The 26,752-nt window shown below is 45.8% G+C and overlaps 1 protein-coding gene across 5 annotated transcripts in view; it reads left to right on the plus strand.

The window, feature by feature from the left end:
* Positions 1–26,752, plus strand: part of kcnip4 (Kv channel interacting protein 4) — a 1,191,104-nt gene that overhangs the window by 896,783 nt on the left and 267,569 nt on the right. The window contains exon 1 of one of the 5 annotated variants that reach the window (XM_038791488.1): positions 14,926–15,127. The exons of the other annotated variants lie outside the window; for them this stretch is intronic. Coding sequence (XP_038647416.1) covers positions 15,016–15,127 — 112 coding nt within the window. The 5' untranslated portion in view covers positions 14,926–15,015. Of the gene's footprint in view, positions 1–14,925; positions 15,128–26,752 lie in introns of those variants that run through there. 5 annotated transcript variants of the gene reach the window in all.

The raw sequence follows: 26,752 nt of genomic DNA on the forward strand, positions 1-26,752 counted from the left end.
AGCCTCCATGCTGGACGCTGAACCAAACTTATTTCTGATATCAAATCTACTAGATATGTAGCATGGTATTAGATAGCTATTGCAATGTATTCAGCTTTCCTCACCCCAGGCAGAAGCCCTTTTCCACCATAAAAAAAAAATCTATCTTCGAATATATTTTATGTACTGGAGAGGGGAAAAAACATTTCCGTTGACCCAGGGTGCATAAACTGCTTTGAATCTGCCCCATCCCTTTCCCCACCTCGTCCATAATTCACCAACAGCACCTTCTGAAGGAGCCAACGTCTTCGGCTTAAACCTCTCTAGTTTCAGTTTCAAGACACATTTCAAGTCTACCCCAAAAACAACAGATGCGTATCCAAGTCCAGTATTGTGGCCAACAATCTCCTCATGAATGTTATATTGTCCCAGTTGGGGGTGTACACATACACCAACACCACTAACGTACCTCCCAGTTTCCCACTGACTGCAACATACCTACCTCCCTGATCTGCCACAATCTGTCCCACAAGAAAATGGACCCTTTTGTTAATTGAAATTGCCACGCCCCGCCCTTGCTATCAAAGCCCGTTTGCAGCACCTGGCTCACCAAGCCCTTTCGGAGCCTCATCTGATCCCTCACCCACAGGTGGGTCTCCTGCAGAAGCATGACATCAGCCTTTAAGTTCTTCAGATGAGAGAAAACTCTTGATCATTTCACCGAGCCCCCCCAGACCCCTAACGTTCCACGTGCTTAGTCTGATCGGGGGTCTCTTACTCACCCTCCCTTCTAAGTCAGCCATTTCCACCATGAGGGATTATTCCCTCCTTCAGGTTCATAGAACTGGGGCCCACCCAAGATGGCCATCAGCCCCACCTGAGGTGAGACAAAGGAAAACCTTTGGTAACTATCAGCAATCTACCCTTCCTTACCCCCCCCCCCCCCCGCCCCGCCTTCCCCTAACACAGAAACTTGCCAGCTGCCTTCCATTGAACAATGCTGCCCCTCCCTCCCCTCCCGCCACAAAAACTTCCTAGGTTCATCTAAATCTGTCTAAAAAGGTCCAACAGGCTGCAGACCCTCCCCCCACCTAACTCCCGTTCACTAGCTAAGATCTAACTGCTGGTGAGGTAGCCCTACACTGGGGCCCACACCGAAAGAACAAAGGAAAGAGACAGGAACTCCTCCTCCTCCTCCTCCCCCCCCCCCCCCCCCCCCCCCCCCATCCCCCTCTTCATCCTCCAAAACCAAAGCTTCTACAATTCTCAATCTTCCATCTTGGGCCATATATCACCACATTACTTCCCTAATCATTACTCCCAACATCTTTGGCCTCCCCATTGTTGTGTTATATAATTTGGAATAACACAAGCTGCCACTTGATGCAGTTTTGAGTTAAAGATGCTCCAGACTTTGAAGTGAGTTCAATGTGATTTTTTGAACTATTAGCACAGTTCTCAATGAGTTTGACTCTGTGCTAATCTAAATGTAGTAACTCAGTCTAACTGAACCAGCTTTGCTCTAAGCCACGTGCTGGGGTGTGATGCTGAGGATTAGGGCCCAAGTTTGTGTCATTGATACGTGTATTCCACAAAGCTCCCTTGGCTTGTGTCCGCACCAATACCACAAGCTCAGGGTATTTTATTTAAATAGGGGAACAAGACACCTTTGTTCCCCCCCCCCTCTTGTTTGCATTGGTGATAGAACCTTCCATCATCACTTTTTGGGCTTCGGGTGAGTGGAGAAGGATAATGAAAGGAGGGGTGGACATTCTACATTCTCCTTCAGTGTACCGAACAGGCGCTGGAATGTGGCGACTAGGGTTTTTTCACAGTAACTTCATTGCAGTGAAATGAAATGAAAATCGCTGATTGTCACAAGAAGGCTTCAAATGAAGTTACTGTGAAAAGCCCCTAGTCGCCACATTCCGGCGCCTGCTCGGGGAGGCTGGCATGGGAATTGAACCGTGCTGCTGGCCTGCCTTGGTCTGCTTTAAAAGCCAGCGATTTAGCCCTGTGCTAAACCAGCCCCTAGTGTTAATGTAAGCCTACTTGTGACAATAATAAAGATTATTATTATAGGATGTTCCTGTATACTGATGATCTGTTACTTTACGTGACAGACCCAGTCCCTGATGTGTTGGATACTCTGGATCTGTGGAGACTGTGTTTACCTTAGCAATAACATAGACAGGCTACCAACACTTGTAATAGTACAACACTATTTTATTAAGCTAGGAACTGTTGAACATACTTTCACTGTGGGTCGACACTATGTTAGATTAACTGAAGACCTATGCCTATCCTGACCAGCCTATACTGCTGGCACATGGTGAAGGTTTGTGCTACTAGCTGCGAGCTCTGTCCGTCTCGGAGGCTGCATCCCGAATGAGCGGGAAAACTAGTGCCCTCTGGCTTTATAGTGACCGTGCCCTAACTGGTGATTGGCTGCTGTGTTGTGTGTGTTGATTGGTCTTGCAGTGTATCAGTCAGTGTGTGTCTCTGCACCATTGTATACTGATGTGTATATTATGACAGTCCCCACCTTGGGTGATATAATGGAACTTTGAGGTCCTCTGGTTTCTTTTCAGGATGTAACCTAAACTTGGAAAACAGTGAGTGTTTTCTGGTGAACCCCCTGGGGAGGGGAGCCAATCTAGTGGTGCAGCCATTTTGCATGGCTGTTTCCAGCTTTAGATGTCTGGGAGTCCATGTGGCTTGGAATTGGGCCCGATGTTGTAAACTGAATTATACCAGTTTGGTAAAGTCATAACTGATCTGCAAAGGTGGGATAACCTTCCCCTTTCCTTGGCGGGCAGGGTCCAGTCGATCGAGATTAACATTTTGCCACAATTTTTGTTTCTGTTCCAGTGTTTGCTGGTTTTCCTTCCAAATCCTTTTTTGGGAGAGTAGAGAAGTAGATTACATCCTTTACATGGGCGGGCAGGTTCATATTTACTCAGATATCTTCAAGCTCGCAACTTTGTGAAACGGATAGTCCCAACATCTCCCGTGGTGCTGCCAACCTCTCTAATGGAGAGGATTCCTTCATTCACAAGGTCGAAGGAATGGAGCACTTCCAGCATTCATGGTCGGATTATGTGGGAAGATTCGGTGTCAGAGGATGGGGTTAAGGTTAGGCAGAAGCAGGATCTGGGCCTATACTAGATGATGAGATGTGGAATGAGGCCCTTCACAGGATGAATTCCACATCCTCGTGCGTGAGGCTTGGTTTGATCCAACTTATGGTAGTTCTTAAGGCGAACCTCACCAAGTCCAGGATAAGTTGCTTCTTTGCAGGAGTGGAGGACAGGTGCGAGAGCTGTTCAAAATTCCAGCTAACCCCGCGCACATGTTTTGTTCCTGTCCCAAGCTCATAGGTTTTTGGGTCTCCTTCTTTCGCACCAAGTTGGCGATTCTGAAGGTTGATTTGGACCCCTGTACTTTAGTGACCATGGGCGGGATTCTCCGACCCCCCGCCGGGTCGGAGAACCGCCAGGTGCCGGTGTCAATCCCGCCCCCGCCGTGTCCCGAAGTCTCTGGCACCGGAGATTCGGCGGGGGCGGAAATTGTGCCGGTCGGCGCCCCCCCCCCCCCGGGCAATTCTCCGGCCCACAATGGTGGTTCCGCCGGCGTGGATCAAACCACCTACCATACCGGCGGGACCAGGCACCAAAGACTGTTCCCGCCAGCTGGTAGAGCACCAACCACTCCGGCGCGGCCCTAACCCCTCAATGTTAGGGCTTGGCCCCTTTTGGGGCGGCCCGACACCGGAGTGGTTCACACCACTCCATCACGCTGGGAACCCCCGCCTCGCCGGGTAGGGGAGAATCCCGGCCCATATTTGAGTGTCAGACTCACCGGAGCTGCAGAGGGACGTTCAGGCTGATGTCCTGGCCTTTGCCTCGCTTATTGCCTGGAAGCAAGTATTGCTGTGGTGGAGGTCGGCAACTCCATCCAGTGCCTCAATGTGGCTGTGAGACCTGATGGAGTTCCTACACCTCAAGTACAACGTCGGCAGAGCAATTGAGGGGTTTTACCAATGATGGCATCCTTTTATTGTTTATTTCAAGAGTTAGTCACCATTAGTTTTTAAGTGGAGGGGAGAGATGGGAAGGGGAGGTTAGGTTGTGCGAGGGTTTTTTTCTATTTTGTTTTTTAAGTATGTTATTGTGTTTATTCTTTCTAGTTATTTTGTATTGTATAAAATGAAAACTGTGAATCAAAATATATTTTTTCAAACCAAAAATTTATAGATTCTGGACAGTTCCTGCAGATTGGAAGGTGGAAATGTAACCTCACTATTTAAAAAAGGAAGGAACGAAACAGTCAACAACAGGCCTGTTAGACTGATATCAGGGGAAATCATAAAGGCTTTGATAACTGGGGTGGCATGGTGGTACAGTGGTTAGCACTGTTGCCTCACACCCCTTCAACCCCAGCCCCGGACCACTGTCCGTGTGGAGTTTGCACATTCCCCCTTTGTCTGCGTGGATCTGACCCCCACAACCCAAAGATGTGCAGGGTAGTTGAACTGGCCATGCTAAATTGCCCCTTAATTGGAAAAAAGAAATAATTGGGTACTCTAAATTATTTAAAAAAGGATGTGATAACTGAGCACTTGGAAAATAATGGTAGCATTGAGCAGAGTAAGCATGGATTTATGAAAGGCAAATCATGTTTGACAATCTTGTTGGCAGTTTTTTTGAGGGAGTAACGAGCAGAATAGATAAAAGTGCAATCAGTGAATGTAAGGTGTTTGGATTTTCAGAAGACATTCGATGAAGTCCCAAAAAATATGTCAATAACAAAATCAGAACACAAGGGATTTGGGGAATATAGTGACATGGATTTAAGGTTGGTTAGCAAACAGGAAACAGAGTGTAGGAATAATTGGGTCATTTAGCTGTGACTGGTAACATAAGGACCAATGCTTGGGCCCCGGCTTTTCAAAATCTTTTGGATATGGGATGAAATGTAATATTTCCAAGTTTGTTGGTGAAACAAAACTTGGTGAGAACATGGGTTGTGAGGAAGATGCATAGAGGTTTCAAGGAGATTTAGACAGGCTGAGCAAGCGGGCAAGAATATGGCAGATAGAATATAATGTGGAAATATTTAAAGATATCTACTTTGGTAGGAAAAATCAGCAATGCAGAGCTTTTCTTAAATGGTGAGAGATTGGGAAGTGTTGCTGTCTGTCATAATATGCACACAGGTATATGATGGTGCACAGACAGGCAGTGATGGACGCAAAGGATGACCAGTGAACACACACAACACAGCAGCCAATCACCAGACAGGACACAACCACTATAAAGCCAGAGGGCACTAGTTTTCCCGTTCTCTTGGGATCCAGCCTCTGAGCCCGTGAGCAGCAACTAGAACATACACCATGTGGTAGTAAGATAGTCTGGTCAGGTTAGCCTCAGGTCTCCAGTCAACTCAGCACAGTGTCAACCCACAGTTAAAGTATGTATGATAGTTAAGAGTTCAATAAAATCGAGTTGCATTTCTTCAAGTGTTGGAAGCCTGTCTCTCTCACTGCTGCAGTAAACGCAGTCCTTGCAGACCCAGCTTACCCAACACATCAATGTCAAAAAGGGACCAAGTGTTCTTGTTAATAAATCCCTGAAAGCTCACATGCAGGTTCAACATACACAAGCAAATGGTAGTTAGCCTTTACTGCAAGAGGATTTGAGTATAGAATTAAGGAGGTCTTGCTTCATTTGCATAGAGCCTTGATGAGAACACTCCTGAAGTGTTGTGTAAAATTTTGGCTTTTAATCTAAGGAAGGATATACGTGCCATACAGGGAGTGCAACGAAGGTTCACCAGACTGACTCCTGGGATGGCGGGATTGCCCTGCGAGGAAATTGAGGAGACTGGGCCTGTACTATCTCGAGTTTATAAGAATGAGAGGTGATCTCATTGAAGTGTACAGAATGCTTACTGGACTCGAAAGGGTCAATGCCGAAAGAATAATTCACCTGATAGTGGGGTCTAGACCCAGGGGGAAAAGTCTCAGACTTTGAGGGACATTTAGGACTGAGATGAGAAGGAATGTCTTCAGTCAGAGGGGGTTGAATCTTTGGAATTCTCTAACCCAGCGAGCTGTGACGGCTCAGTAATCGAGTATATTCAAGACACAGATTGATAGATTTCTGGATGTTAAAGATAACAAGAATATCGGTGTAGTGTGGGAAAATGGCATTAAAGTAGAAGATCAGCCATGAATTTATTGGCAGAGAAGGCTTGAAAGACTGAATAGACTACCCCTGCTCCTATGTTATTTTGTCGTGGTTCTCAGTGGGAGACATCACCAAACTGTGTCACAAAGCATGGGTAAAGCTCTGTGGTGGAAAATGTAAACACTGAATCACCTGGGACTGCTGAAATGTGTACTTGACGGATCAACTCCCAATTCTACAACCTCCCTGTCATAATGGGAGGGTTGGGAACACGACTTGGCAAACATCTTTGAGGTATTAAACTTCTCCTGCATTTTGTCAGCAGGCCCTACCAACCTACCCACCTGGCAATACAATATTCACTTGTTGTGCCACACTGTGCCAGGTAACTTGCAGCTTGGTGGCACAGTGGTTAGCACTGCTGCCTCACAGTGCCAAGGGCCCGGCTTCAATTCCGGCCTTGGGTGACTGTCTGTATGGAGTTTGCATGGTCTCTCCCTGTCTGTGTGGATTTCCTCTGGCTGCTCTGGTTTCCTCCTACAGTCCAAGGATGTGCAGATTAGGTGGGGTCACGGGGATAGGGTGGGGAGTGGGCCGGGAAGGGTGTCCTTTCAGAGGGTCGGTGGAGACTCACTGGGTCGAATGGCTTCCTTCTGCATTGTAGGAATGCTGCGGTTCTATCTTCCGAGTAGGTATACCCTCCAACCTAAAGTTGATGACTCTTCTTTGCATCTTTGTTGCTTCCAGGGAACGTGGGGACATTCTATAAGATTTAGCTGACAGTAATTCTAACACACAGGACTTTGAACCACAACATAAAGTCTTTGTGGTCTTGGAATGAGCTGCAGCATATCTCATTATTTCCCAGTAAGATCTTCTAGCTTGCACATTCCTGGAGTAGGGACAACATTGAAGTGGGCTTATTAATTATTTAACATAGAGGACCTGGGATAACACTGGAAGGTTCCCTGTCCAAGCTTGTACCATGGAGGGCAGTGTCACACAACTGGACAATCTCACTTTAAAATACCAAACGCAAAGATAGTGCAAGGAGATTGAGATGGGGGAGAGAAAAGGACACTGTAGCTGACTATGTTAAACATTATCTGGAAAATTGCTGCTTAATTGCTTCAAAAAGGGAAAATTGTTTCATTTTCGAGTGTTAACCTCAATTAATGTAAAATACTGCCTTATGACACAGGACACAAATCATTATCTGATGTTTACTTAAATACCCCTAGAGTGCTGAACAGATATGAAAATTATGTGGCAGTGTCAGTTTTTAAAAACTTAATATTTAAGGAGGTATTCCTCAAAGACATTCAGTGTTATAGGGCGAGCCTTTTAAGTGAATCGGGGGAGAAGTTGTAGCTCAATCTTTGATCCGTGCTACTTGTGTTCCAGTTAAGCGCACAAAATTAACCGCTCAACCTCTGCCAAGAAGATTTCAGAAGAGCCACATGAAAGTCATTGCATTGCCAAAGTAAAATTTAATAGCAATAAAGTTCAACTTAAGCTTTTATTATTCTCCATCACTTTATCAGGCAGTGTATTCCAATTCCTAACCACTTATTTCAACAGAAATGTTTCTCGTGTTGGCTTAGATTCTTTTGCCAATCACCGTAAATCTGTGCTCTGTGGTGATCAACCATTGAAAAAAAACTCTTTATTAACGCTATTTAAACCTGTCATAATTTCAAACACCTCTCTCAAATGGTGTCTTCACCTTCTCTGCTCTAAAACCTAATCCAGCCTCTCCAGTTGCATATTCACAGAGATTTGATGCTATAAGTTGTCATGTTGCATGCCTGTTGGCTGTATGTATTCAGGAGTATTATTTGGTGATTATTTGTCTTTCGAAAAAAATAGAAGATACATCTGTTATACAGCTCAGTCCATGTGAAATACCACTCAAGTAAATTTCTCATATAATTTAGAACTGGAATGTCATTGTAGCGTGAACAGTTAAACAAAAGTATTACTGATACAGTATCTGAGATGCTCTAGAATCTAAAGAATCCCTACAGTGCAGAAAGAGGTTATTCAACTCATCGAGTCGGCACCGACCTTCTGTAAGAGCACCCGACCTGGGCCCACTCCCCCACCTTATCCCACTCCCCCACCTTATCCCCGTAATTCCGCGCATTGATCAGCTAGCTACTGATGAAGCAAACTCTGCTCAGAGCAAAATATAAGATCGTGGAGTTTTAATCTCAGCTGAAGGTACCATATTAAAGAACCAGCCATTCATTACCCTGAATTATATTCAAATTAGTCTCTCCACCTAACCTGCACATCTTTGGACACAAATGGGGCAATATTATCATTGCCAAGCTATCTGACCTACATATCTTTGGACTGTGGGAGGAATCCTGAGCATCCAGAGGAAATCCATGGAGACAGGGGGGAGAATGTGCAAATCTACACAGACAGATTATCATTAATTTGCAGATAATTTAAGATGCAAGGGCTTCTAACTCCTGATAAACGTAAGGCATTTGCAAATGAACACAAGTAATATAAAGCCACAACAGTGGAGCATTTTCACTCAGAATTTATTTCCCACTTATCTCCAACCCAGAAGAAGTAGTCTTGTTTCATTATCTTCACTAGATGGTGAGAGGACTTCTCCTCCCTGCTGCTCTGATGCAAAAAGCATATGGAAAAGCTATTAATTATGCAATTAAATATTTATTCAGTGGTTATTCTGCATCTGTAGTCCAGCCTGTGGGACTGTCCCTTGTGTGAAAGAGACAAAGGAGTTATGCCCCTGAAAAGATAGCCAATGTTGAAGGAAATGACTAATTTGAATATAATTCAGGGTAATGAATGGCTGGTTCTTTAATTTGGTACCTTCAGCTGAGATCAAAACTCCACGATCTTATATTTTGCTCTGAGCAGAGTTTGCTTCATTCATAGCCAGACGTTTCAAAGAGCTAACTGCAGAAACCATTGGACAAGTGAACAAGATATTTTCAGCAAGAGCTGACTATTAGTCACTATTTGAAGAGACATTTGTCCGTGTTTGTGAAGGAGTGGATGAATATGGTGACTGTGTCGAATATGACATGGGCAATGTCCAATGTATGTGATACAATGACAGTTTGATGTGAATTATATCATTGTAATTCAAATACTTATGTGAAAGCAAGATATAGCTTTGCAAATGTAATCTTAAGAGCCTAATGTACTTTGGAAAATTGCTTTCGCCTAAACTCACATGTAACTGTAGACTTCACCTGCATAAAAGCAAATTACTACTGATGCTGGAATCTGAAATGAAAGAGAAAATGCTGGAAAATCTCAGCAAGTCTGGCAGCATCTGTAGGGAGAGAAAAGAGCTAATGTTTCGAGTCCGATGACTCTTTGTCAAAGCTGACTTCACCCGCACGACAGTCAGTACAACCACAGAACTGGCTGACGAAAGGCTGGGATATATTTGTCATGCAGAGCCACGTAGAATATTTATGTATTATAATTCAACTCAAAATACAACTCAATGGAGCTGATTTTCAGGGTGTCTGCCCAAAAGGAGCAGAACAGTGGCAGACTGCAAATGGCAGTGTTTTTTTTTCCATCTCAATCTGTGATAGAAATGGGTGATCAAATAACCTGCCTGCCGTTGGTAGAGGTCCACATTTCATTACCAAATGGTGGTCCTATGCCAGTTGGAGCATTGCTCTATGGTATTAGGGTTGAACAGCCCAATCAGCTATCCTTAACGGGAACATTATAGGCTACTGCAGAAATAGTTAAGCCAAACGTGTACATGAATACTCTTGTTGGAGCGACAAAGATCTGCAGGCACGTTTGCGCTCCCTAGCTCACAAATTATTTTTATTTAACATATAACTTCCAGCAGCCCAACTCCATGAAGGAACAACAGAATTCTCTTCCACCTGTCCTTCGCATTGAGTAGAGTGTTAACTTTCATATAGCACTTGCAGCTGGCCAGCATATGAAACATCAGAATGGCTTGGGCCTCTTGTCGGAGATGTACATAGAAACACACATAGAAAATAGAAGCAGGAGGAGACCATTTGGCCCTTCGGGCCTGCTCCGCCATTCATTATGATCATGGCTGATCATCAAATTCAATACCCTGATCTCGCCTTCCCCCCCATATCCCTTGATCCTTTAACCCCAAGAGCTATATTTAATTCCTTCTTGAAATTACATGTTTTGGCCACAACTACTTTTTGTGGTGGTGAACTCCACATATTCACCACTCATTGGGTGAAGGAAGTTCTCCTCATCTCAGTTCTAAAATGTTTACCCCTTATCCTCATCTATAACTCCCTAGTTCTGGACTCCTCCACCATCGGGAGCATTCTTTCTGAATCTACCCTGTATAATCCTGTTAGAATGTTATAAGTTTCTATGAGATCCCCTCTTACTCTTCTAAACTCCAATGAATATAATCCGAAACGAACTAGTCTCTCCGCATATGACAATCCCGCCATCCCAGGAATCAGTCTGGTAAACCATCACTGCACTCCATCCATCGCAAGAACATCCTTCCTCAGATAGAGACACTAAAACCGCACATAATACTCCCGGTGTAGCCCCACCAAACCCTATACAATTGCAGTAAAAGATCCCTATTCCTACCCAAATCCTCTCAATATGAAGACCAACATACCATTTGCCTTCTTTACTGCCTGCTGTACCTGTGTACCTGCGCGCTTACTTCCTGCAACTGATGCAGAAAGATGCCAAGTTCTCACTGAGCATCCAACTCTCTCATTTTACACCCATTCAAATAATAATCTTCCGTCCTATTTTTGTTATCGAACCGGATAACCTCACATTTATCCATATTATACTGCATCTGCCATGCATATGCACATTCACTCAGCCTGTCCAAATCTCACTGAAGCGTCTCTGCATCCTCCTCACAGCTCACCCTCCCATCCAACTTCGTATCATCTGCAAATTTTGAGACAATAGATTTAGTTCTCTCATCCAAATCATTAATATATAATGTGAACAGCTGGCGTCCTAGCACAGATTCCTGCGGTGCCCCCTAGACACTGCCTGCCAATCGGAAAAAGACTCATTTATTCCAACTCCTTGCTTCCTGTCTGCTAACCAGCTTTCTAGCCATCTCAAGATGCGACCCGTAGTCCCATGTGCTTTAGCTTTACATAGAAATCTGCTATGTGAGACCTTGTTGAAAGCCTTCTGAAAGTCTAAATCAACCACATCCACCAGTTCTCCCTGGTCAACTCTATTCGTTACATCTTCATAGAAGTCCAGTAGATTTGTCAAGCACGATTTCCGTTTTGGAAATCCATGCTTACTTTGTGTGCCCATGCCGCTGCTTTCCAAATGTTATGCTATGCAATATTGATAATGCACTCCAGTAGCTTCCCTACTACTGAAGTTAGGCTCACTTGTCTCTAGTTCGCTGTTTTCTCTCTACCTCCCTTTTTGAATAGTGGGCTTATATTAGCTTCTGTCGGAAAATTGGACCAGAAATTCATCCAGAAGGCAGCTAACAGGAGTTCCTGACTCTGCAAACCTGTTTCTGGGAAGCAGGCTCACACCTGGCATATTTTCAATCCAGGGATCTGGGATGGGATGAAATTGAGCCTGTTGCCTTGCAAGGTGGCAAAGGAGGTGGGTAGATGATGAGGCTATTAGCTTAGAAGGTCTGCCTCCATTTTGTCAAACATCAGCCCAGTTGTACTCATGAGTGTCAGAACCTCTAACCTCACTAAGCAATGAGTCATTAGCAATTATGGCAGTAATCAACTTGCTCATGAGACTGACACAATAAGCAAATGGACTTAAAAAATCAACTCTGAGTAAAACTGCTCTGCTTATAACTTACGGAAAGTGTTAATCAATCAAAGACTTTCATAGATCAATGGCAAAAGGATTTTTATCCACATCACACCTTTTAATTCTTTGTAAATAAATAAATATTGAAGTACTCTTCAAAGAACAAATAACTTATTACAAGATACTAAAGATGTGTGCTCTCTAAAGCTGCATCAACATTGTCTGCTGAGATAAATAGGTTAGTCATAGTCACTTGAAGCTCAGTCAAGCATTCATAATGAGGCCACCTGGAAAAACAGACATCATGGCCTTTTGTTCAAATTACTTTTTATGATTATATCTTCATTATCAGTGAACGTTGCTGAGTTCCAAGAATGACTAATCTACTTAGCTCATTAGGTAATGTTAACATAGCTGCATTGAAGACTGCAAGGTTTGTTTGATTCACGGGCTGGATTCTCCGCTGGTGGGATTCTCGGTTGCGCTGGCAGCACACCCACACCCAAGGATTTCCTGACGGCATGGGACTGCCCAAAATGGGTAACCCCATTGACTGGCTGGTGGGATGGAGAATCCTGCTGCCGAGTTGGGGGGTGGGGGTGGGGGGAGGTCGCTGCACCAGAAAATTGGTTCAGCGGGGCAGAGAATCCCACCTGACATCTTTAGTACCTTGTAATAAGTTGTTCTTTCTTGGAATAATTTTTTCAATGCCCATGTGTTTATTTATCCAATATTAAGGGCAGGATTTTCTGGTTCTTCCTGCTAGTGGGATCTTTTGGTCCCACCAAAGGTGACTCCCTCCGGCAGGTCCCCCTGGCAGCGGGGCAGGCAAGCCATGCAAAATGCAAGGAAAATCCCACCCTAAGAGTCTGAGGTGAATAATAGCATTTGTTTCATTGATACTATAAATGGTTGCATTTGAGTCACAGTTTTATGAGAAGAAAAAAGGGGTAATGTATTTCAAAGAAAATATTAAACGGTTATTTTTTTTTGACTTTCCAACTAGGGACTACAGTATCGCCATGATTTATCACTCTTTTGAGAAGCCTTGCACCACATCTCCTAACAAATCTGGTCCAACCCCTTTAAAATATTTTGAACTCGGGGCAGTACCAGTAAGTTAGTGGTTTGAATTGGGAGGTGAATCCAAAAGTCAGAGAGGAAGCCACTTTTAACTGCTAAACTCCATTTTATTTTTTCACATTTGTCTCAGTGAGCAGCAGGAGAAATGTCAAGGCTGGCAGACAGAAGCAGAAATTTGGACATGAGCCAAATGCTGCCCTGGACACACAGCTAAGATTCCTGTGTGAAGTTAGGGGTTCTAAATATTAGCTGGTACAAGGATAAGGAAATAACGCCAAGGATGGAGAAAACCTGTTGTTTCCTTCTGCTCTTCCTGGATGCTTCCAAAGAGTAAAGCAATTAACCTTACTTTGCTGCCTCTTTGCTGCCACGAGTTTAAAGGGAATATCCTCTGCATATATATTTAGAAATGCTGACTGTGGGCGGCATGTGACACAGTGGTGAGCATTTCTGCCTACGGCGCTGAGGACCCAGGTTTGAATCCCTGCCCTGGGTCACTGTCTGTGCGGAGTTTGCACATTCTCCCCGTGTCTGCGTGGGTTTCACCCCCACAACCCAAAGATGTGCAAGTTAGGTGGATTGGCCACGTTAAATTGACCCTTAATTGGAAAAAAAAAAGTAATTGGGTACTCTAAATTTTTATAAAAAAAGAAATGCTGACTGAGTGATATATCTTTGTTCCTTATTCTGTCAGTCAGTATCGATGTACAAAGAACAAAGAGAACAAACACCTTTCAGTTTTCTTAAATTCTTAGCTTGAGATAACAGTTGGGTGAAGCTATATTTGGGTAACACCAGTGAATCATTAGATGTGAAACTTTGTACTTCAAGTTCCTTTTTTTTGCTTCATTTGTTGAATGCAGGTAAATGCACAAGGAAATTAGGGATTTCTTACCTTCAGTAGCTTTCCCCTCAGCCTGGTGGTAAATTCAACATTGCCTGAGTATGTGGTCATTTTACAATAATCTTGATTATGAACCTCATTTAGAATCCTTCATGTGTCTATATCTAAGTCACTGGAAATTGAGGAGTTTATTTTGATTCAGCCCCGCATTTTAATGATTTAAACCTAGTTAACTGGAGAATGGATAAAAAAATTCAGAAATCTAGGTAAGATTATACACAATTAAAATATTAAAATGCTTTAAGAATCTAGCATTTGATCACAGGGGTGTTACTAATAATCTCATCTGAAGATATAAAGTTTGCTTCAGTCTCTTGACAGCACATGCTGTTTTTTTGTTGGTTTGCATGGAATATAAAGACTTAATGGACCTCGGCACTTCATGCATTTTGGGTCTTGTTTTATTGTGCTATCTGTTTAAGGTTTTTATTTTAGTGAAGTAAAGAAATATCTAACTGCAGCCTTTCGTTGTAAATGATCAAACAAGATGTATGTGTGTATGAGCAGCAATTTTTTGAGATCGCCTTGGTAATGGATTGAACAAAATCAAAGCCTTTCAGACTGTCAAAAAGCTACAACGAAAGCTTATCAAACCTGATGGCACTTCAAGGGTAAAAGTATGATTTTCTTTGTTTAAGCAAGTTTATATCTCAAGACAGGTTGCTATATTTCCCTGTGTAAGTTTTATTATTTCTTAGATTTGTTTTGTCCAAATTGATACAAAAATCTCTTGTATAATATACGCATCTCGCTAGTTCCAGTTAACAGATGTTTCCAATAGCAGGGAGGTAGCATTACAGTTGGATGTGATGTCGTGTAATGGGGTTACTGGTCACAGAAGCACTCTTGGGGAACTCAATGCTAATAAAATCAGCTGCTGATGAAAGGACAATATGCAAGGTTCAGATGACATTTTAGAGCAATCGTTGCGGTCAATTAGTTTCAGTATAGGAATGGAAAGGTAGTCTCCACTACAGAGTTGCTCAGTTCAGATTTTAACTACTTTCACCAGCAGACGGGATTACTCAGCCCTTGGAAAAGCAATAGTGGCATGATTTGTTTAGTTGAAAAATGCTGAATGTGGAATGGGAGTCAGAAGGTCTACAAACTGTTGGCATTGTTGTGATTATCTGTGCATCTCTCAAATTGCTCCATTTCCTAGGTCTGATCGATTTTTCTGAAGGTAAGGAAGTTACTATTTGTTTCTAGCAGTACAAAGTGCAGTGACTAGTGTTAAATTCCCAATGTTTGGCATTGTGTTTAGCCCAAATCTGTATTTATACTGACTGTCACCTTTAACTCTTTGGATACTGAATATGCTTTACATCTATTATAATGTAGGAATTAAAGGAGTTAAATGTGAATCCTTACCTGGGGGTAGCTTACTCCTCAGCATGGTTATCCTCTCAAGACCCTGGGCCACTGCCAGCAGGGGCAATATCGCACTTCCTTCATCGTTGCTCACTGCATTAATTCCACAGGGGAACTGATTGTGACAGCACATAGATGTCCCGATCCTAACATTTGCTTTTACCCTTTTAAATCCTGCTACTGCTCCTGTGTAGCACTCATATTAAATTATATTAAGAATCATAATAGCACAATATGAATTTTTAAAAATTATTTTCAGATGTTTTAACTTTTCTAAACTGCATCATCAGATTTGAAATGTCATGTCGGTCTGGCTGTTTCTCTTTCTTTCATTTGTTTTGCTCTTTACATTAACTATCTTACATAGTTCCAGAAATTGTAAAAAAAAAGCTTTGAATTACACAGAAAAGTCAAATCTAAAGAATGGATGAGAATTAACCCACATAATTTATTAAAATTCCCCAAGTTAACTGCTGCTTTAAACATAATATAGCTACTCGGGAAAAATGTTTGGGTTAACTATCATTTTTTTTAACTTATTGATCATGAAACAACTTGATGTGTTCCTTTAATTTTCAAAGCTATTAACTATTTCAAATTAATGTGTGCTAGTCATAACTAAAATTATTATTGACTGTATCAATTCCCGAGTAAGCTGCTGGCAACACTGCTATTCTTGTCCTACAGCAAAAAAAATCACAAAGACTGCATTTTGAGGTTTGGGGAGATATTGCAGTGTGAAATGAAATAGTATGGATTTAAAGGAAATTTTACTAGAACAGTATTTGAGTGCCAATGCATTCTGTTTATATCACTTTGACCGAAAAAGACATTTGTTGCCCTGGAGTCATCACTAAAACATTTTTAAATAACTTGTTGAATACAGATGTTGAGCAAAAAAAGTTTTAGATGATGGAGTGCTGCCCGTCTGATGGTCAGCCAGCCAGCAGGTACGGACGCACAGTGGTTAGCACTGTTCACAGCTGTAGGGTCCCAGGTTCGATCTCGGCTTACGTTACTGTCTGTGCGGAGTCTACACGTTCTCCCTGTGTCTGTGTGGGTTTCATCCGGGTGCTCCGGTTTCCTCACTCAGACCAAAGATGTGCAGGTTAGGTGGATTGGCCGTGCTAAATTGCCCTTACTGTCCAAAAATGTTTGGTGGGGTTACTGGGTTACGGGGATGGGGTGGAGGTGTGGGCTTAAGTAGGGTGCTCTTTCCAAGGGTCGGTGCAATGGGTCAAATGGCCTCCTTCTGCACTGTAAATTCTATGATTTTAAAATTCAAATTATTCTGCAACGGAGACTGATCATTAGGGCATGTCAAATCATGGCTGATGAATGAAACTCTTTCTCGTCAACAGAATTATTAGCAAAATTTGGAGATTATTGCTGGTAAGTTAACATACATATTTCATGGGTGGGATTCTACCCTAACCAGCGGGGCGGGCCATACAGGCGGCGAGGAGTGGCGTGAACCACTCCGGCGTCGGGCCACCCGGAAGGTGTGGAATCCTCCACGCCCGGAAGGTGCAGAATCCAACCGGCGCCGAAGGACCTCCGCCAGCCGGCACAAGTTGGCGCATGTGTGGGAGCACAGCGTGCGCTGGCGTCATCCCAGCGCATGCACAGGGGGGTTCTTCTCCTTGCCGGACATGGCGGCCCCGGCCGGCATGGCGGGAAAGAATGCACCCATGGCATAGGCCAGCCCACGGTTTGGTGGGCCCTGATCGCGGGCCAGACCACCTTTGGGGCCCCCCACGTGGCCAGATCCCCCCACACCCCCCCGAGGGCTCTGCAGGCCGCCCTCAGAGCCTGGTCCCGCTGGTAAGGACCTGTGTATTTCACACCGACGGGACCGGCCGAAAACGGGCTGCCACTCGGCCCATTGCGGGCCGGGGGGGGGGTGACCGGCACAGCGTGATTCCCATCCCCACCAAAAAACTGCCGCCGGAGGATCCGGCGGTGGGTGGGGCGGGATTCACGCCCCCCCCACGATTCTCCGGTCTGGCGGGGGGTCGGAGAATCCCACCCCTTATCTCTCTTACCCCCATTTAAATAAGTTACCAACTCTTTCAAAACAGTTGGAAGTAGAATTTTATATACATTTTGGACATTACATGCAGAGATTTCCAGATATGCTTTAATTATACAACATACTTTAACTTAACAAAATGACAAGTAGCCATTAAAAATTCATACATACTCATTTAATATTTTCAATTATTGGGTGTGGAAGTTGCTTAGGGTAGCTGATATTTATGGAATGTTTCCTTTCCAGAACATGTGAAATTTAATCACTGAGTACCATCAGGTAATTCTGCCAGTACTCAAGCTAAAACTGATATGAGAAAGTTCACCATACATTCATTGTGTGCATTTATTGCCAAACACTGTGCTGAATTTTCCATTTGGTCTCCCACCGGAGATGAATCACCTCTGAGGTGCGGTCCTGCTGGGAGCGGGAATCCAGAAGTGATTAACCATCCCTTGCCAAGCAACGTTATTCATTGCGTGGTTTGCAAGGGATTCCATCACACATCCTGCTATTGCCCTCGCCATTTTGAGTAGGTGGCCCAATAGTGAGGTCCGGTGGCTGGGCCCCCTCTCCCCTGCAACGCAATTCCACCCCCCATCCCTCCCCACAGTACAAGGGTGACCTGACCCGCCCCCACAATCCCCCAATAGAGATCCCATGACAGAGATCCCCACCAGAGACTGCTCTAAGAAAGATCCCCACCAGAGACCCCCAGTGCAGAGACCCCCATAAGCAAGACCCCCTAAGAGAGACCCCCAGAAGAGAGACCTGCACTGGAGACCGCCATAAGAGAGGACCCTCCAGAGACCTTCCAGAAGAGAGCCACCCACTAGAGACCCATTACAGAACCCCTACCAGAGACCCCAATAAGAGAGACCCCACCAGTGACCTCCCATAAGAGAAACCCCCACCAGAGACCCTCTCATATGAGTAACCCCCACCAGAGACCCCCATTACAGAGACCCCCAGCAAAAACACCCTAGAAGAGAAATACCTACCATGGACCCCTCCACTTCCTTTACAGAGACCCCTATCTGGAATCGAGAGAGCAACTCAGACAGAGACTGCAAAACTAATGGCAATGCTTGTGAAAATCTGGCTATGATTGACAGCTCTTGGACCACATCAAATACATGTGCATTCCTCAGAGAAAAAGGGGAAGTGAGAGCACATAACTGCCTTTTATGTAGTCCAAGAGCTGTCAATCATAGCTAGATGTTTCTAAACATTGGGCTTAGTTTCACAGCTGGGTACTTGGGGTCTTTTCAAGTGTAAAAGGAAATTGAATTAAACAATCCAGACAGTTGGCTCTGTGTAAGCTGTCAATCACAGCCTATTGAAAACAATTCCCATTGATGTGAATGAAAACCTTGCAGATCAAAGATAGCAAGGGTTTTAAACCCAACTGATATGGTTTTCACTTTTTAAGAATTTGCAGGTGCTGCTTCCTCTGCCTGAGCCAGCAGGTGTGATTTAAAGCAGTGATTTTTTTTTTCACTGTCTCTGTCTGGACTGTTCTCTAACTTTCAAACAGGGATCCCTATAATTAGAGGGGGGATTCTGGTGGGGGTCTCTGTAATGGGGGGGGGGGGGGGTCTCTCGTGGGAATCTCTCCTATAGCGGTCTCTTATGGCGGGTTATCTGATTGGGAATTGTTGGTGTGGGGTCCTTTGGGGGTGAGGTGTGCAGAATTTGGATTTTGGGGGGAGGGAGGGGTTCCTCCAATGAACTTTAATGGCATCTCCCTTAAATAGTTACCCCCCTAGACCACCGGGAACTCCATCGTGCCAGGGCCACGCCATATTGGGAGACACTTGCACCAAATTCCGCCCACGTGAATTCAGGCGGAGAGGGCCGCAGAATCACTCAGGCTTGGAGAATCCAGTACCCAGCCTGTTAATAAGATGGAAATGGGCAGATTTGACCTATTTACAACCTTCCACTAACGTGGGGCATGAACCTCAGTACTGCCGCCAGCGGGGGACCTGAGCATCGGAACGGAATAGTGCCTTTTGGATGATGCTGCATTCTCCGCGACATCTGGAATTCGTCTCCTGGAGGCGGGCATCTGAGAGTCCAGCTCACTATTTCAGAGGGTATTTAATATCTGGAGTCACATATAGGCCAGACTAGGTGAGGATGGCAGATTTCCTTTCTTAAGGTGACTATCAAAATCCTGGGGGTTACCATTAACCAGAAACTGACCTGGACTAGCCATATAAGCCGGCACAGTGCTGCCTCACAGTTCCAGGGTCCCGCGTTCAATCGCAGCCTCGGATGACTTTCTGGAGTTTGCACTTGCTCCTCGTGTGTGCGTGGGTTTCCTCCGGGTGCTCAAGTTTCCTCCCACAGTCCAAAGATGTGCAGGTTAGGTGGATTGGCCATGGTAAATTGCCCCTTAGTGTCCAAAAGGTTAGGTGGTGTTACTGGGTTACGGGGATAGGGTGGTGGTGTAGGCTTAAGAAGGATGCTCTTTCAAATGGCTGGTGCAGCAATGATGGGCTGATTGGCCTCCTTCTGTACTGTAAATTCTATGATTCTATGAGTCTATGATAAATACTGTGGCTACGAGGTTAGAGCCGAAGAATGCTGCTGTGAGTAACTCACCTCCTGAGTGACCAAAGCCAGTCAACAATCTACAAGTCAGAAGTCAGGATGGAATAGTCGCCCCTGCCCGTTTGAGTGAAGCCCCAACAACACTCAAGAAGCTCGATACCATCTAGGGCAAAGCAGCCTGCTTGATTAGTACCCCTTCCAGAAACATTTAATCCATCCACAATCTATGTACAGTGGAAATCATATATACCATCTACAAGATGCACTGTAGTAACTCACAAAGTTTCCTTAGGCAGTACCTTCCAAACCCAAGACCACTACCATCTAGAAAGACAAGAGCAGAAGATACCTAGGAACCCCACCACCTGGAGATTCCCTTCCAAGTCACTCACCACCCTGACTTGGAAATATATTGCTGTTCCTTCACTGCCAATGTATCAAAATCCTGGGACTGCCTCCCTAACAGCATTGTCTCTGTACCTACGCCTCACAGACTGCAGTGGTTCAAGAAGGCAGCTCACCACCACCTTATCAAGGGCAACTATCAATGGACAATAAATCCTGGCCTGGACAGCGAAACGCCCATGCTGTCAATGAATTTAAAAAAATATATAGTGAACCAGCTGGGTTTTTAGAAGAATGGTTTTCTGATCATCATTGGAGTTTTAATTTGAGATTCATATTAAATTCACACTTCACCATCTATCATTGCAGGATTTGAACCCAGGTATAGAACATGCCCCTGAATCTCTAGATTACAGGTCCAGTGACAATAACACTACACCACCACCTTACTTAGCAAAGTCAGATTCTGAGGTTCCTTGATGACCTCATGCTATCCGCGCAAAGTTAGATTGCAAAAGACTTGTATCTATTTTTGGAGAACAGGGCAGGGGCTACAGAAGCAGACCTTTTAGATATTACTGGTCAATCACTTGTGTAAATGCATGTAAGATGTTGCGATGCATTGCAGTTTACAACTGAAGCAGGGTTAGAACTGAAGTTCCTCACACACAGAATAATTCTTGTAAACCTTTTCTGCTCCATTTCTCACTCCATATCCTTCTTAAAGTGTGGTGCCCTGATATTCACACAATACACCAGTTGCGGCTGAACCAGTGTTTTATACAGATTTATCACAAATTGTTTTTGCCTTTATTTATAAGGCCCATGATCACAGATGCTTTATTAAACACTTTCTCAAACACTGACACATTAAACCATTTGTGAATATATATCCCGAGATCCCTCTCCTCCTTAAACCCCCTTACATTTGAAATGAAATGAAATGAAAATCGCTTATTGTCACGAGTAGGCTTCAATGAAGTCACTGTGAAAAGCCCCTAGTCGCCACAATCTGGCGCCTGTCCGGGGAGGCTGGTACGGGAATTGAACCATGCTGCTGGCCTGCTTGGTCTGCTTTAAAAGCCAGCGATTTAGCTCAGTGAGCTAAACCAGGCACATCTATCTTCAATCATCCCCTGGCCTTTAAAAATAGAGGCACAGAGTACAACAGCAAGGAATTTATGATAAAACTGCATAAAATACAGGTTAAGCCTCAACTGGAGTATTGTGTTCAAGTCAGGGCACCACACTTTAGGAAGGATGTGCAGAGTAAGAAAGGATGCAGAAAAGGTACACAGGAATTATTCCAGCGATAAAGAACTTCCGTTGTGTTGATAGAGTGAAGGAGCTGGTGGTGTTCTCCTTGGTGAAGAGAAGGTTAGGAGATTCATTCAGGTGTTCAAAATGATGAGGGGTCTGGACAGACCCGATGGGGAGAAAGTGCTTCCATTCACAGAAGGCTCAAGAACCGGTGGGCAGCCATTAAGGTTGAGTGGCAATCGGAGAAACTTTTACAATGAGAGTGGGTAGGAAATGGAATGCCCAGGAGTGTGGCAAAGGCTGATTTCACTGAGATATTCAGAGAATATCAGAGAATGCAGGGAAAAGACGTGACAATAGGCCTTGGTGAGTTGCTGTTGCTGAATGCCAGCATTGACATGATGGGCCAAATGGCTTTCTTCTAGTTATGAATTCTGTCCCCAGTTTTACAAAGAACTTGGATTTTATATTGGCCGGGATTCTCCGTTCAGGAGCCTAAGTGCTCCCTCCAGCAGCGAATCAGGACTGATCTCCAAAGCTCGGGGAACATGGATCAGATGTGCGTCTCTCTCCTGAACCATGTAACTTTGCATAGTGGAGAGCATGTTGGATTCTGTCGGAGTCCCAGCATCGGGCCATCATTTTGAGTGGGCGGCCTGACCCAAGGTATGGCGGGATGCTCCCTCCCCAACCCCCACAACGCTAATCCTGCTCCCCACCCCGCTGACAATGAGAGATATCCTCCCTCCATCGTGGGAATAATGGGTCGCCCCCACAACACGTATGCATGAGGGTGACCTGACCCCCTCCTCCCTCCCCCCTAAGGCTTTTAATAATTGACACCCTGTTTCAAATTCACAACATTGGTTCCGACTTTACAATGCCATGTTAGCCCATCTTTTCCATTGATGTAAATATTCATAAATTCAATACATTTTGATTAAGCCGGGGAAAGTTGTGAAACCTCCTGCCAACCCCCCCCCCCACCCCCCCCCCCCCCCCCCCCCCCCCCCCCCCCGAACCCTTCACTTACCAGGCCATAACTCCGGCTGGAAGGTTGTTATGGAGAATAAAAAGCTGGAACCCAAAACAGGAAAATTATTTTTAAAACTGGGAAATGAGGCTGCAATTTTCCGGTATATGTCCTGCCTTGTCCTGCTGGTTGATCTCCAATTGATTGCAATAGGAACTGGGATTCTCCAAGCCCGCGCCGGGTTGCGAATTGCCGGGGGAGCGGGAAATTCCTGCCACGCCGCTCTGATGCCATGCCCCCGATTCTCCGGTCTCCGCGCTGCTGGTCGGGGGCCACTGAAATAGGTCCCGTGGCGATTCCCTTCGGGCAACCGGCCGAACTCCCACCGCCGTGGTTTACATCTGGTGCCACCCGGCGGGAGCTCGGACCCGCAGCCACGGTGGCGGTCCTGGTGGGGGGCGGGGGGAATCTGACTCCGGGGGGGCCTCACCAGTGGGCAGGCCCGCGATTAGGGTCCACCGATCGGCGAGCCATCGTGATCTGGGGGGGGACCTACCTTACTCCACGCGGGCCTGCTGTGTGGCTCCGCCATGTTGGCAGTTTCCGCGCCGAGGTGGGCCGGCGCGCACATGCGCGGACCTGCTTGCAGCCGCTGTGCGCATGCACGGCCACACGTTCTGTACAGCAGGGTCCTGCCGGCGGCCAGAGCTGCGGGACGCACGCCTGGGCTCTGCTAACCCCCTGGAAAACGGAGAATCAGCACGGACTTTCGAGGAAAAAGTCCTGAGTGTTTCTCTCCCATTTTCCAGTAGGCATGGGGACTTAGTCCCCAAAAAGGTGAATTCCGGCTATCGTCTTTCACACTTGCTGGTTGAAGTCTTTTGCTCAGCCAGCTACAGAGAACAGTCACTGTGACCCACCAGCATAATTCTGGATCAATTCCTGCACTGGCTGAGGTTATTGATGAAGGCCCCACTTTTCCAACCTTGCCCTTCGTTTGAGGTGTGGCAACCTTCAGGTTAAATTACCACCAGTCAGCTCTCAACGCGGAAAGCAGCCGATGGTCCTCTGGGACTGAGTCAACATTTATTAGTTGCGAATCTTATACCACATTTTCTAAAGCATGGTTTTAATTAATCTTAAATCTGGAGGGAAATGAGAGTCTATGCTGAATAAGTTGTGTCCACAAACATTTAGTTTAAGAGAAAGTATCATTGAGAATACGAGATGCTGAAAATTCTTAAATTTATATTAATTAGTTAGCAATTAATTATAAATGTATATTTTTTTAAATCATAGTTTCAGGCCATTACGGTAGTATGAAATGATTTTAAATATTAATTCTACTGAAATAAGATTGATTTTTTGCTACTTAAATTTAGAGTTATATGTTTTCACTGTTTTCTTTTCAGGGGATTTTCAAGTTTCAATCAAGATTCTATAATGTCATCACTGATTCCATCTCCTGTTAGCCACTCTATCCAGCTGAACTGATTGTTCACAACCCTCAGCTTCCAATTTGATTCTTAACTGAACTTCAAACCCCATAGAATTTTCATCACAAAGACCAACTGCTTCTGCCTCCGTAATATTACGCACTTATGTCTCTGCCCTTGTCGTAAGTCTGTGGAGTCTGCACATCCTCCCCATGTGTGCGTGGGTTTCCTCCGGGTGCTCCGGTTTCCTCCCACAGTCCAAAGATGTGCAGGTTAGGTGGATTGGCCATGATAAATTGCCCTTAGTGTTGGGTGGGGTTACTGGGTTATGAGGATAGGGTGGAGGTGTTGACCTTGGGTAGGGTGCTCTTTCCAAGAGCAGGTGCAGACTCGATGGGCCGAATGGCCTCCTTCTGCACTGTAAATTCTATGACAATCTATGTAATGCACCTGTAACTTGAATTAAATGAATGAATGAAAATCACTTAATGTCACAAATAGGCTTCAAATGAAGTTACTGTGAAAATCCCCTAGTCGCCACATTCCGGCATCTGTTCGGGGAGGCTGGTCCGGGAATTGAACCGTGCTGCTGGCCTGTCTTGGTCTACTTTAAAAGCCAGCTCTTTACCCCTGTGCTAAACCGAACCTGACCGTGGTCTCAGCGCCTCCACAGTCAGGCGGGAGCCATGTTGCTGGCCAGGGAATGCCCCCCGCCGGCTTCGGCATGTGCTAGGGGGACTGGTGGGGGGTGCGAGGGGCTGTCCAGGGGGGCACTATGTGGTAGGCCGATGCCATGTTGTACGGCACAAACGCTCCAGGCCGTCGCCATGCGTATCCATGAACCCGGCAATACTCTGGCCATTTATTTTGTGGAGGCTGGGCATTTTATGTGGTGCGGCTGTGAGCCCCTCACCGGTCGGAGGATCGGTGCTGGGGCAGCACCATTTTTTCACACATAAAACGCCATGGATCCTCTGGCCATATCCTGAAAATTGGAGATTCAAGCCCATAATGTTTTGGCCTCATTTGTTTTCTGTGATAGAGAATTCCGTAGGCTCACCACTGTTAAGAAAACAAAGGTATTTTTAAGGGATTTATATTTGTATTGGTAAATATTAGAAATAAGGTATAGTTTTAAGTCGGTTAACTTAATGTTTCTGTGACTGGAAGAGTAAAACCTACAGTTAGATTCATGCTGGACAAAGGTGTTTTTATGTGTGGAGGTTGGTTAAGTTTCAACTGTGTACTTCGAGATGGCGACACTGTGAAGAATAAATAAAAGGCCTAAGCATGTGGAGACCTTTGTAAGGATAAAAAAGATGTTAAGTTTTAATTTTAACTGCATTTAGGATCAGTTGGAGCCAGGTCCTTGGTGAGTGAAGGGGCCGAATTCTCCGCTCCCGCGATAAATCGGGAAGGCCGTCATGAACTTGGCCGAGTTTCACGACGGCCTCGGAGGCCGCTCCTCTCACCTTATTCACCCCCACCTGGGGGGGGGTAGGAGCGGCGCTCCGTAACTCTCGGCCACCGGGCCTTCGCCGTAACTCTCGGCGCGCCGAGAATGACACGACGGCGGCACCTAAGTGACGCCACCCGCAGGTTGGCCAGCTCCAACCCGCGCATGCGCGGCTGACGTCACGACGTCTGACGGCTCAAACCCGCGCATGCGCGGTTGCCGTCTTCCCCTCCGCTGCCCCGCAAGACATGGCGGCTTGATCTTGCGGGGCGGCGGAGGGGAAAGAGTGCGTCCCTTTGACACGCCGGCCCGACGATCGGTGGCCACCAATCGCGGGCCAGTCAACTCCCGAGCACAGCCGTGGTGCTCACTCCCCTCTCCGCCCCCCACAAGCTTCAAACGGCACTTTGCCGCCCATGTTCACGACGGCAGCAACCAGGTGTGGTTGCCACCGTCGTGAACCGGTCGGGAACAGCAGGCAGCTCGGCCCATCCGTGCCGGAGAATCGCCGGTCGGCATGAATAGCGGCGATTCCTCCGAGGGGGGGGGTGGGAAAATCACGGGGGGCGCCAGGGGGGCGTGTCGTTAGTCGCCCGGCCCTCCCCCGATTCTCCCACCTGGTGTGGGGAGCGGAGAATCGCGCCCAACATCTCTCAACTAAGCCAGAAGAAAGACTGGACTGGACAGAAGCTTGAAACAGGTTTCTTTCTTAAAGTGCAAGTTTCAGACCAGATAATCAGGGAATTGGGACAGAAAGAATGTTTAAGATTATTGGGGTAAAGTGAACAGAGTCCAAGGTATTGTTCAGAAGAATTCAGCAAAGAGTAAGCAAAGTGTTCTGAGTTAAAAAGACAATTGCAGCAACCATGTAAATATGACAGCAGTCTTCAAAGGTATTGGGCGCGATTCTCCCAAAACGGGAGAAATCGTAAAGCTGCCGTAAAACCCGGGCGGGTTTTACGGCAGCGCGCCCCTTCCCGACCGGGGACCGATTCTGGTCCCCGGTCGGGGCTAGCAGCCCGACGCCGTAGGCTCCGGCAAGACGGGCTTAACGAAAATCGTTAAGCCCGCTTGCCGGAGTTAGCGCCGGCTGACGTGTCATATGACGACAGCCGCGCATGCGCAGTTTGGAAGACTCCAACCCGCGCATGCGCGGGTGACGTCATCGCGTTTTTGCGCGAAACCCGCGCATGCGCGGGCCGGGTTGCCCCTGAGCCGCCCCGCGAATGGATACTGCGGGGCGGCGGAAGGACAAGTAGTGCGCGGGCATCGGGCCCGCTGCCCGCGATCGGTGCCCACCAATCGCGGGCCCATGGCACCCTTGGCACGGCCGTGGTACGGCTGTGCCAATCGGTGCCATGGTTATTAATAGCGAG

Source organism: Scyliorhinus canicula, chromosome 3 (assembly GCF_902713615.1).
Source record: "Scyliorhinus canicula chromosome 3, sScyCan1.1, whole genome shotgun sequence".
Taxonomy (NCBI): Eukaryota; Metazoa; Chordata; class Chondrichthyes; order Carcharhiniformes; family Scyliorhinidae; genus Scyliorhinus; species Scyliorhinus canicula.